This window comes from Chionomys nivalis, chromosome 1 (genome assembly GCF_950005125.1).
Source record: "Chionomys nivalis chromosome 1, mChiNiv1.1, whole genome shotgun sequence".
Taxonomy (NCBI): domain Eukaryota; kingdom Metazoa; phylum Chordata; class Mammalia; order Rodentia; family Cricetidae; genus Chionomys; species Chionomys nivalis.
The window spans coordinates 28619075-28632202 of NC_080086.1; the positions used below are offsets into that span (position 1 = coordinate 28619075).

General features: G+C 52.7%; 1 protein-coding gene across 5 annotated transcripts in view; it reads left to right on the forward strand.

The window, feature by feature from the left end:
- Positions 1 to 7214, forward strand: part of Iqsec3 (IQ motif and Sec7 domain ArfGEF 3) — a 101152-nt gene extending 93938 nt beyond the window's left edge. For 2 of the 5 annotated variants that reach the window (XM_057771686.1, XM_057771712.1), the window contains 2 exons: positions 254 to 303; positions 3810 to 7214. In XM_057771686.1, coding sequence (XP_057627669.1) covers positions 254 to 303; positions 3810 to 4271 — 512 coding nt within the window. In that variant the 3' untranslated portion in view covers positions 4272 to 7214. Of the gene's footprint in view, positions 1 to 253; positions 304 to 389; positions 1351 to 3809 lie in introns of all 5 variants that reach the window. The other 3 variants (XR_009057251.1, XR_009057250.1, XM_057771695.1) reach the window with 3 other exon arrangements.
- Positions 7215 to 13128: the final 5914 nt, after the last annotated feature.

A 13128-nucleotide genomic window follows, 5' to 3' on the forward strand; every position in this document is an offset into this window, starting at 1 on the left:
ATTCCAGGGACCCCCTAGTCTGTGGAGATCCAGAGAGGTGCAGCATACTCCCCCAAATGACAGCTTCTCGGTGGCCCAGCGCTATCCAACCTCCTATGACAGATAACACCCCAGTAGAGTGTGTGTGGCACATACAGTCTTGCTACCCACACCGCTAGGAGTAGAGATGCCGATGGGGGGGGGGTAGGGAGGAGGGCCAAGGGCTCCAGGCAGGACTGGTGGAGAATGAGCTCTGTGCTGTTTGCATTCAAAGCCAAAAGGGAAGCCATGGCAGGAGAGAAAGCGGCGGAGAGCTCGGGGGAGGTAAGTGGAGGCCTGGTGGCATCCAGGTGAGTGATCCTGTGACCCCTTGTCCCTCTTCTCACCGTCTCTGTTGTTTCTCTTCTCAGGTATTAATCAATGCCTCCCCAGCCCGACTCACCATTTTACCAATTTCAAGAGATACAATTAAAAGTTACTGCTAGCATGGGTAACGCCACTCTTCCAGCGCCTAGTTAAGCCGCAAGCACTGCCAAACCGCTCCCCAGCCAGCCCACCCAGCCCACTGCCCTCCAGGGCCAAGCTCCCAGATCAGCCTGGGGAGATGAACCCACAACACTGCGTGGCCCTCCCTCCCATTCTCTTTGCACACCACTTCCCCCAACACACTGCTCACTGCCCCCGCCCCCCAGTACATGCTGTACCAGAGGCTCAATGGTCCATTTCCAAGTTCTTCCATTCCCTTAACAGGGAGCCTGAGTTCCCTCCCAAAGTCCTCCCTAAAGTCAAGTCCTCCATGATCACTCCTAGGGACATTTGGATACCTCCTGGGCAAATGGGAGGAACGGGGTTGAGACAGTGAGAAGGAACTTTTCCCTGGAGCACTAGTCTCTGGAAAGTTGACCCCGGCACGGGGTGAGCACGGGAGAAAGGAAGGCAGTGCAGTGCTGAGACGCCTCGGTTTTTCCTGGGGGGTGAGCTGATAGAGCTGAAGACCCTCCTCACTGGAGGAGAGGCCGCCATCTCCTAACCGCAAGGGATAGGAACCCTAGAAATAATAGTTGGCCCTTGCCAGACCCAAAGCAGCCCCTAGGGGTAACATCCACTGCCTCCCATTTAGACCCTCTCCATGGCTGCCGGACCCTGAGGGCCACCAGCTCATAGACAGTCCTCTCCCACACCCACTAGCAGGAGGGCTCCCCTAGGTGTGAGGGAGAAACCCACCCAGCTGCCTGCCAAGCCCTGGGGAACCACAGGATACCTGGGAGTTCAGTTTCTCTCTGTCCCTGCACCCCCACCCCCTACGTGTTTCTGGAGGAGGCACCTTTACCCGGAGGAGCTTCCCGCCCCAGCAGCTGACCAGCCCCCAGGGTGGGTATTCCATCCCCTGCCCTGCGCCCGCATCTTCCCTCAGCTGCCCATTCTCAGCCTTGCAGATAACCCTAACCACCAACCTTCCAGTGCATTCTCCCAGGGCTGCCCAGGGAGGACCAGCCATATGATGCCCCTCTTCCCTCCTACCTGCCCAAAGGAGTCACATGGCTATCTGCAAGGCTGCCCCGCCCCCTCCAGCTAGCTCCAGGGATCCTGCCAGCCTCTGCTCCCCTTAGCAGAGGGCGATCTGGTCATCCTATGGCCTCTTGGCTTGGCCCTAGCTCCCTTTCCTCCAGCATTGCTTAGCCAAGCCCCTATGGCAGGCACTCCTCCATCTTCTCTGAGCTATTCTGACTGCTACCCATGTTCATTCTCTCTCTCTCTCTCTCTCTCTCTCTCTCTCTCTCTCTCTCTCTCTCTCTCTCTCTCTCTCTCTCTGTCTTTCTGAATCGGGGGGGGAGATGTACAAGGAGGGAAGAATAGACTGTGCAGGCTGTGACTGAGGAGTGTACATCAGAGCAACTGGGGAGGAAGGATAAGAAACGCTCACTGGCTTTGAATTGGGTGGCCCAGCTTTGGTGCACCAGACACAGGGTGCCTGTGAGTGGGGATTAGGAAGCAGAGAGGGTGAGCTTGATCAGGCTGTCTCAGGTCACCTCTGGAGAATTATTCAGAATACAAGCAGGTATGAGGTTAGCCTGTGCCTTGCATTAGCAGCGGTGACATGGGCCCTTCTGCCTATGACATCCCCTGAGAGGACAAAGGCACTGCCATGCCCTCTGTATACTATGTCTTGACAGCAAAGAACTCTGGACCCCCCCGTCTAGGGTGATTCCAGGCCTGGGCAATGCTGCCCAGGTGGAGAGTGAGGGCAGAAACAAAAAGCCTTGTGACAGGCAGATGATGATGCTGGAACTTGAGGACCTTGGGGGGCAACATCTGATGGGGGCCGCACAAGCCTAGGAAGGAGACCCCTGAAATTACACCTTTAGGCGATAAACAGGTCTGGAAAATACTGCCCTGGGGCTCTGACAGGTGTGAGCTGTTCTGACCCAGGCCTGGAAGAAAGTCCACTCCCTGTGACCTCAGCATCTGTACCCTGAGAAGCTGGTCCTAGGTGGTACCTGGGAACAGACAGGCCCAGTAGGAAGCATCTTTAGAGAGAAGGGTCCCAGCCACCCCTGGAAGGCCCACAAAGAGGATGGTGGTGTCATAGCTACCAGCTAGGGAGATGGGACTGGGGTAGAAGAGGGTGAAGAAGTAAATATTTCCTTCCCTTGTGTCTACTTCCTCGACCTCTTCTGCTAGCAAGAGGGGGCTAGATGAGTTTCTACTCCTAGTCCTATCCCTGGAGGCCTCTCATGAGTGCAAGATCTCAGGCGCAGGTCTAAGGGGACAGACTGTCTTGGGGTCAGGAGTTTATTAAGAATTATTGACACCATGGGGCAGAGACAAGAACATGGTGGGGCTCTAAGGAGAGGCCCAGTGCCAGTGATAGACCATGAATAAGAATGAAGAGAGGAATCAGGGCCCACATGGCAGAAGTGGGGGCCTCTTCTTAGAGCCATCTAAAGGTGCATGGGCCTGGCACCAGGCTCTCAGAGTCACAGGCAGGAGTCAAGGATATGTGACCACCGATACCCACTTAGACATTATCGTACTTCTCTGGATGAGAAACCCCGACACCCGGAAGACTGTTAGCTGAGGACTCAGAGGCAATGCCCTCAGTGGGAACCTCTCAGTGTTCATGGAAGCTAAAGGCAGCGGCTGCAGGTACTTACCCTGAGCAGCCATTCCGGTCTGGACTCTAACATTACATTCATGAGTCTGTCTAGGCCATCTGCTCCTGATCCATACAAGGAACCAAGATGGAGGCTCTCTGTCGTCTCTCTGCCCTGTAACATGCAGATCTAACCAAGACCAAGTGGGACAGGAAGGCAATGGGGACTTAACTCTGCCCTTGACTGTCTCAGCAGCTCTCAAATGCAGGCATCATGGCCTTAGGGAGTATAGGAGGACAGGTCAGGTTCACAGGGCCCCTTCAAGGTCCCCTGATATCCTAGGCTCAGGCACCTTGATGGTAATTTAAATGATGAGGCTTTCTGCTTCATCACACTCTGGCCACTTGGAAGATGGCCCTGTTTCTCAAGCTCAGTGGGTAGAGGGTACATAGGAAGGTGTTTGCCCTGCAGAACCATCTCACAGATGACGAGCCTGGGGTCTGGAGACCCATGGCTGTCACAGGCAGTCCCCATACAACCACAGAAGTGTAGGTTTAGAAGGAGTTTTGCTGTGGGCGGAGAGACCAGCATGGGGTCTATGCCAGGGCTGAGAGCATCCTACAGATGGTAGGCAGGAGAGGTCTGAAGGGAGGCTCGGGGAGGCTTGGGTGGCCTGCCCCAGCAGCTGGGAATTAGTGGTAACATTTCATGCTTCTCTGGCTGTTTCTAAACTAGGTGTCAATTCACAACAGGCTTCAAACGTCCCAGCACAGCCCCAGGTTGGGGGTCGAGAGGGGAGAGCCACCACCGCCACCACCAATATCACCACCGCCGTTGCTGCCAGACCCACAGCCTAGCCCCCTGAGGGAGCAGCCCCCACCGCTGCCGCCGCCGCCACCCACACCCCCAGGCACCCTGGTGCAGTGCCAGCAAATTGTCAAGGTCATTGTCCTGGACAAACCCTGCTTGGCCCGCATGGAGCCCCTGCTGAGCCAGGCTCTGTCCTGCTATGCCTCATCCTCCTCAGAGTCCTGTGGCTCCACACCCTTGCGTGGTCCAGGCTCCCCAGTTAAGGTCATCCACCAGCCCCCACTGCCCCCGCCCCCACCCCCGTACAACCACCCTCATCAGTTCTGTCCACCAGGCTCTCTGCTGCTCCGGCGCCGCTGTTCCAGTGGCTCGAGGAGCCTGGTGTAGGCTTTTCCCTTAGCACCCTACTATTCCAACGGGCTGTCCTTCAGGAGCCTGGGCTGCCCCTTGCCACTCCTCACATCTTGGCATAATGCCTTCCTGGCCGCTGATCACTGCTGTGGAAAGAGAATGCCCTGGCGAGATGGTTTGCTTAACCCAGCCATCCTTCACTAACTTATTTGAGTACCTCACCACAAATATGTAAACACCTTCTCATTCTTCCAGGGGTCCCACATAGCCAGATGGGTCATGCCTTCTCCTCTGTTCACCATGCTCCCCTAACCAGACTGTAGATTGAAAAACTGAAGCCGAGGGGCCGTGGGCTGATGGTCTTGATCTCTTAGTATTCATGCCTTGGGCCAGTGGACAAGAGCAAAAGGCTGGACTGGCCAGCAGCACAGCCCAGGGCAGAGGCAGACTACCCCAGCATAAGGTGTATCTATAGCCAAGCCGTAGAGGGAAAGGATAGCTCTGGCTTCCTGGAGGGGCCTAAGCGTAGCAGAGGAGGGGGCTTTATCTGCTGCTCTTGTCACTCAAGCCTGTAGTTAGGAGACTGGTTCTTAGCTCCCGGGGGACCTTGGCTCCCTTCACCATGTCAGCTCTCCTGCCACCACCACAGAATTCTAAGCTGCCTGGATCCAGGAAAGATCTGAGAAAGAGGAGGGGGCAGGGTTTTCAGTTCTGTCTGGGTCATTTCAACAGGGCCCTAGGACCATGAGATCAAGTCTGCGAAGTGCATTTTCGAGAACATTTCTTGGTTCTCTGGCCTCAAACAACACTCAGTCAATACCGAGTGTGCACAGGCAGTTACCCATAAACACATATGAGAACCCACCCTGTTGATTGCTTCCCTGTGAAGCCAGAAGCAGGGAGATTGGGTGCAGGGGGTGACTTGGCCTAGAGTCGGGACTTCCTCATGTCTGACTCTGCAGCTTCTGTGTACGCAGACAAGGTGAAGCCATGAGGTTCTAGAGTCACTGAGTCACCCCTGCCGGCCCAGCCTGCAAACAGTCCCTCCCTGGAAAATGCAGGCTGGCTTCCAGCAGGGATGGTGAAGAATTCCTGGACCTTCAAAACTGCAGGGCAGAGCCAAGTGGGGCTCATCAACTTTCCAGGCCTATCAGGGCCAGATGAGGCGGCCCCGTAGACCACAAGTGTGTGTCACAGGCTGTCACAAGGCAAGCCAGCCTCCTTTGTCCTATGCCAGCAGCTATTTCTGACCTTCCTCGAGATGCCTCCTAGTCATAGCCTGTTTTTAAAGTTTCCCGAGAGGCGAGAGGCACAGTGGATGCTGCCATGGCTGGAATTGAATTAGCTTCTCCTGGTCCCTGCTGTACCCTCCAAGATTCAGTACACTGGACCAGAGAGGAGGCATCTAGGCTCTTATAAAAGACCAAATGACCTCATTTCATGTGCATGCATGTGTGTGCGTGTTTTCACCCAGAGGTCATTATGATGGTCACCCGGGGAGTTTCTGGTCTTTTCTGCAGCTTTTGGCCAATATGCTATCTCCCCGAGGGACTCCCAGCCTATGTTTTTCTGAGCTGGCTGCCTTGGGAGCACCCATATTTCAGAAAACAATCAGACTCTGTCGGAGTGAAAGAACTGACAGTGCATTACTTAGACACTGGGGCAGAAAGGGTTAGGGCCTGGGGAAAGCAGAGCTTTCTATGTCTGGATGAATGAGAGGGCCGAAAATAGAAGGAAATTTATGACTCGTAAGGAGGATGTGAGGTATGAAGGAGTGTGAGTTATGAATGTGTCTAAGTGTGTTTCTGGAGCAGGGTCATGGTGTCGAGGACTGATGAAGAGGGACATTAGCCCTGTTCACATTGTCAAACACTGCCCGCTGCTCACATCAGACTTCCAGCTAACAGCGTCCCCTGTCCCTCCCGCCTCCGCTGAAGTCTGACTTTCCTGATGAGCTCCAGTAGAGGTTTGGGGGCCGGCCCACCGGTGCAAGCTCTGAGGACCCTGACTCCCAGGCACCTGGCGCCTTTTCCTCTGGGAGAGTTTTCCCTTAACTGATCTAGATGCTGCTGGCAGGAGCAAAGTCCAGCCCAGGAAGCCACAACAGGGGGTCACAACATGGACCAGTCCTGAGCTCCTGGTGGGGCTTTGAGCCCCACTAGCCCAGGGCCAGGAGGGCCAAGAAGTGGGGCTGGCCCACCTTACCAGTCAGGCGAGGTTAGAGCCGCCACAAACATTGTGTCTCTCCCCTGCTTAGCCAGCCTACTAATGGTAGAATTTATCTGTACCTCGGTCCCCAGAGAACGTGGGAGAAATCTCCTCTCCTTCCCCATGGCAGTGACCAGGTCAGGGCCTGAAGACCCGGAAAGAGGCTCTTGAGACTCCAGTTAAAAGAACAGTACAATACTGGCTGATCTCCCAGATCCTGTCACCCCAAGATGCCCCCCTCCATCAACTCTCTAGGCCTTACTGTGGGGAGCCTGGGCCCCTCTCCCAATTTATCTATTTGGCTCCAACTCCAAAATCAAGTGGGAGGTGGAACCAGCCTTCCTACCTACTTGTAGGCAAACCCACCTCCAAATGTAGGTCCTGTCTTGGCAGCCTTTCCTGGAAACCGGGCTGTCTGTCTTTTTGTTTGTGGAGATGTCTTGTTCCCACAAATATGTTTCGGCCCTGGATCTTTGACACCCCCACCTGCCTGTCCAGAGCCTGCCAGGGTGTCTCCGTTACCCAAGAGAGGTCCCTGATGTCACTCATCTGTCTCTCTCTGCATCAGCTGTCCATCTTCCTGCAGTACCTCCCCTCCCCCTCCCCCCCCCCCCCCCCCCCGCTCACCCTCCACCAGAAGGAGTGACAGCTCTCTGGGGACAGGCAGGGGGGCTGCACTCAGCAACTAATCCAAATGGCAAATATTTTGTAACAAAATAGCCCAGAGGTATTTTATCTGTTCAATTCATAGAGTTTTAGAGATTCTATTGAAATGTGTCACTTGAGCAAACCCGTGGTCCATTGTTTCTTTCGCTCTCGTGGGGTGGGGTGGGGGGCCGACATGACACACCAACATGCACACCACCTCAAATCAGAGTGTCTCCCAGAAAGAAGATATACTGACCATCGCCTCTTGGGGGTACCCAGCTTCTCTCTGGCTGCAGCAATCATTCTTTGCCCCAAGATAGGTGGTGCCTTATGGTATAACTCCATAAGGAAGCTCTGTCTTAAGAAATTGAGTCAGTAATAGACACCGGATGGGGGGTACCGGGCAGAGCTGAGGGTAAAAGGTCAGAAAATTGCTCTGCAGGGGCTACTTGCCTCCAACCCCAACTAGTGCATGTGTGCATTCAGTGGAGAGCAAAAATACTCACACCCTAAGTTTGACACCCAATCCAGGGGATGGCTTAACAAAGCCAGGATAACAGACTTGGGCAAAGGAATTGTGGGGCACCATTGGGGAAAGACAGTGTTTCCAAACCCCTCCCATGTGTTGGGTCTCCTGCTGGGAGCAGAGAAGGAATCCAAGGCTGCGAAAGAGCAAGACAACAGCCAATTGGTTAGACGATGGGTTCAGAGATGTGTTGACATGATAGCCTACTCTTGTAACCTCGGCACACTGGAGGCTGAGGCAGGAGGGTCACCGTGAGTTTGAGACCTATGTGGAATACATAGTGGGTTCCATACCAGCCCAAAATATATAGCAAGATTCTGTACCAAGGACACAAACAAATGATATGTCTAGGAGCCTGGAATGAGAGCTGAGGAAAGAAGGGCTTGAGTACATATTCACACCCAATGAGCTCAGCTCAGCTCAGTGGACAAGGCAGGAGATCGCTGGGGGTGCTTTCTCCTGGCAGGGCCAGAGGAAAGAGCGTCAGCCAGGTATCAGTGAACCTCTTCTGAGGAGGAAAATGATTGGTACCTGCAAAGAGGATGCCAGCTTGCCAGGTGACCAGAATTCTGAAGACCCAGACATCTAAACAACTCCACGGGCTGGCCCCGTGGTCCTTGACTAAAACCTTTCCCAGGAAGTGGGAAATTCCAGAAGAAGCAGATACCAGCTTGGACCTGTCCCATCCTGGGAATTCTCTGACCCAGAAAGCTAAAGACTGGTCCCTTGAGAGCATGCACAAGGGGTTCAGCTGGGCCTAGGCCTGGGAGAGGGCCTAAGGCCAAGAGAACCCCAGGGCCAATGATGCAAGCAGGCTAGCAGGCAGCTCCGCTCTCCCAACATTCTGGCCCCTGCAGTGTGGTCCAGGGGAAAGGTCACCACCAGAATGTTCTAATGGAGCCTCTGGGTCCATCTGTCATAGGTCAGCGCCTGTGATAACACTTCATAGATGGAGGAGTCACACATTGGTAACTGACTTTTGCAGGGGTCCCAGAATTTCTGACTGAGAGCAATGGGCCCGAATAAGAGGCTGGTGCCAGAGTTGGTGAATTAAACCATCAGCTCGTACACGGCTGACAGGCAGTGGGTGGGAAGAGCGCTCATCACCACATGCAAAGCTCTGCTCTCAAAGCCACACAAGGGAAATTTCCTGGGAGAGTCACACCCTGTGGTGACAGGCAAGAGGTGATGGGGTGAGGTAAGTATCTGAGCAGAGGATGTCCACAGAGGGCAGTTCATCCTGGTCAAGCCAGAGAGGCCATTTGAAGCCACATCGACAGGGCAGATAGAAGCCAAGACAATGTACCAATGGCTCCTGATATATAAATTTACGTACATTGAAAAAAAAATCCACAAAGGTATAAATATGAAACAAACAAACAAATAAAAAAACACTAAGGAAATCATAAAAAATGCCCTTCTAGAATATCCAGGTCAGATGACTGCCAGAAACCCAAACCAACAAAAGAAGGGTCTGAGGATGGATGGGCAGATAGCTCGGGGAGGCATGGCTGGGGAATGAGCATGCTGCCCCTGCGGGCTTGGGAGGAGGATGCTGGGGCTGCCCCTGTGACCTGAGGAGGCAGACCCTGGAGCTGCTGCCCCTGCGGGCCTGGGAAGAGGACGCTGGGGCTGGGAGGACACTGTGGGTGAGATCCAGCCAGAGCAGGATGCATTTGCATGACACCCACACCCATACCCACACCCACCCGATGCCGAGACTCCCAAGAAAGCGGTTCTGCTCTGTCTTCCCCGCGCTCTGGCCTTCAGATGAGCACAGACATTCTCCCTGGGTAGTCGTCCAGCTGAGACAGCCTGCCAAGTACCGTGTCCATTCAGTCCTTTCAGCCCGTTCCCTCCTCTGACCCACAGCCCACATGGCAGTTGAGGTTCCAGCTGCGGATGAGCAGTGAGGGGATGAGAGCAGCCATCCCGGGGTACACACAGGTGACTGTCTGAAGGAAGGTCTGCTCCACATCCCTCCAAGTGGACCCTTCGGAGGGTGGACAGGTATCTCCTCTGAGGACTGAGGCCCCACCAGAGCCCAGAAGTCAAAGCATGCCCCTGTCATTTACCGTCTCCCTGTTCTTCCATGGGAGGCAACCAGGCCCGGAGCTAGGCCCCCGGAAGCAAGGAGGTTAGATTATTTGGGATGGGAGGAGGGGCGGGTTCAGAACTGGTCCCAGCAGGAAAACTCCATCCTGGATTAGGCCAGAGGATACAGGCAGAGATGGGCAGGAAAAATGGAAACTCTTCTCTCCCCTGCTCCTACCCACCCTGCTCCAACAGGTCTGTATGTGTGTTCTGCTTCCTAGAGAAACAGCAAGTCCCTAGAAACCCAGGGCTTCCTGTTCCCACGACCTCAGGACTGAGTGACCTCAGGCCCAAAGCTAGACTCTGGGAAAACCAGGGCTAGCTGCAGAGAAGCCTGGAGACCTCGCTTTACCCTGTGTTTCAAACCTCCTAGGCATAGCTCCTTGCTCCCCTTTCCTAAGACCCTCGGCCCCTTTCTTTTCAAGACATCTGGGATGTGCAGAACTTGCCCTCAGGGCATAGAAGACATGGAAGAACCTTGTCCTCTTTCATAGGAACACACAAGACCCTTGGGGCTGCTTACTCCAACTAACTAGCTTAGCTATATTTTTTATGGATACTGGGATACCTAGCTTCAAGAGTCAGAGAAAGAATAACAGAATCATCCAAAATAAACAGAAGGAAAGAAGTAAGAAAGACAGAAGCAGAGATGAAATAGAAAATATGTACACAATAGAAAGAGTAACCATGATCGATAAAGCTGACAGACCTCTAAGGCAGATCATGACTGAGCCAACAAGTGAGTCCTGAAGTTGGAGCCGCAGACATTGCACAGGTTCCTTATAATCAAACATTACAAAGAAACTGTAAACCCATGGCTGTCAAAATGCCTCACCAAAATGTTAGACCACATAGAGCCAGGCGTGGCAGTGCATGCCCCCAATCCTAGCATCACTTGGAAGGCTGAAACATGAGATTTGTGAGTTTGAGGACAGCTCAGGCTACACAGAAAGACATTTTTTCAAAAATCAAGGTTTTCCTCACACCCCAGCCATCTTGGTTGAGGGACATTCTATACCCAAAACAGAAAGATGGTGGCCACAAAGAAAAAAAACGTCTTTGGAGATGATCAGTTCTGGACCCCAACTTATGAAAAGTGCAGCATGCATGCTGGGCTACAAGCTGACTCTGAAGGTGTTCAGAGATGGCAAAGCACAAGGGTTCATCCTCTCCATCTGCTCAGCTTTGAGAAAACTGAAACAGAACGCCACACGAGGCTGGCCAAAGCTGTCGCCCATCGACACAGTGGCAACAATATTGACTTGGGCACAGCACGCAGAAAAGACTGTAGCATGTACATGCTGGCTACCATTGATCTGGGGGCTTCCGATCTTATTAGATGCATGCCAGTACAGGCTGCAGAAAGGGAAAGTAGGAGAACTTTTTCCTTAAAAAAACTTGCTGGAGTTTGTTTAAAAAAAAAAAAACAAAAAAAAAACCCTAAGGAAAGAGGGGGGAAAAGTAATTTTGAGATATGTGGCAGTGACAGATCATTTCTTTTTAAATCTGTATACACACTCCCCAAACCTCTACACGACACTGGGTCAGGTGATTGGCTACCGTCTTTGTACACTCAAGTAACTGAGAAGGTTGATCTCACATAAACTCCTTTAGAAAAGACAAAACTAGTCCCAGCTTCCTCCTTTACAAGATCAACACAACCTTAAATACAAAGAACCCTTCTCCCCACCTCTGTGAGGACAGTTTGGAGAGGAGCATGCAGAAGCCAATCCAACCTTATGAGCTACATACAAAAATTTTACCCAAAATATTAGCAGACTGAACGTGGCATCGAGAGACCAAAAACAGCATGTCATGACCAAGTTGGGTTTGTTCCAAGAAGAAGAAGGTGGCTTAGTATTAGAAAAATCTATCTGTGGTGGGGAGAGACTGAGAGAAGAGGGGGAAGGGAAACTGTAGTCGGGATGTAAAATAAAGAAAAAAGAAAAATCTGCTTGCGTACCTCAGCACATAAACAGAGTGAAACAACAGTCTAAGAGATGCGGGAAAGGGGTTAGTTAGAGTCAACATCCTTCTTCATTGTTGCTGTTTTGCTTTAGGTTTTGATTTTTGAGACATGCTCTCACCATGCGGCCCCACTGGGGTGTTGAGCGCATGGTCCACAACCTCCTAATTGCTATACCCTACACCCAGATCAGCACTTACCATTAATTTTAAATAAAACAAACTTGGAGCCAATGAAACTTCATCACTTAATAAATGCCATCCATCAAACAGCTGCATCAACACTCTGACTTAGTGCTGAAGCGTTAAAATTTTTGTCAAAGCTGAGAAGGAGGCAAGGACTCTGCCTGCCACCACTTCTGGTCACCGAGTGATGGGAAACAAGGAAAAGGAATAAGCAGGAGTGGCTGGGAAACCATGGTGATTAGTTCCAGACAGCCCAACTCTCTGTACGAGAACCCAAAAGAACCACGTTGAGGCTACAACAAGGCAGAGAACTCAGATCTCCCATCGGCTGGCTACCCAGTCTGTCCTGGCATCTCTTGAGTCCTCTGAGACCCTTCTCTCCACAGCAGAACAAGTGCCACCTCTTCTGTCGAGGCCGGACACAGCCGGGATAAAGCGGGGCCCCTTCGTCTACTCCCATCGATGGACATCCTGTCAGAACAGGTTTGCCCTGGTGGACAGGCGTGTTTGCAGGGTCTGGCCTCAGGGTCAGGCCTCGGCTTCTAATACAGCTCCTGTCCTCATGCTTCTGAGATGGATAGAGCAAACCTGTGACAGTCCCGTGTCCGTGTCAATCCTGGCAGATTCTCATCACAGCAAGGGACACTGATCCTACAGATGGACCTGGCCATGGAGTGCTCAGGCTCTGTCATCCTGTCTGTCTGTGGCAATTCTGTGCTTACCTAGCTAACCTACATGCAGGCTCCTCAGACCAGATGAGAGAGCCAACCCCACTTATCACAAGAGCTGGAATGGAGATGCTGGGTGGCCAGGGGCATCAGCCCACCTCAATCCGACATGACCTACCAGGTGGGGGGCTCCTTCCAATTGTATCTGCTTCCCAAGCTCATGTGTCCTCCCTGACTTTCTCCATGAATAGTTAACGAGCTTTTCATCCCTGTCAGATCCAATCAGCCCTTGTTACTTCATTGAGCAGCTAAATCAACAAGGAAGCCACATGGATTTAGTCACCAGGGAGCTAGACAGGTGCCAGCAGAGAGAGCGGCAGAGACAAAGACAGCTAGTTCCTGGGAGTGAGGACTAGGGAGCAAGCCAGGGTCAGAGAGCTCTGGAGGTGTCCAAGACAGTGAAGACAAGGGGGAGGCCAAGAACACAGACAGAACTCGAATGAGCCAGTCATCTTCCAAGGTTTTAGGAGGGAGTGTAGACACCTTGCCTGATTTCTAAGGCTGGGTAGGCTGATTTCTAGGTTGTACCGGAAAAAAA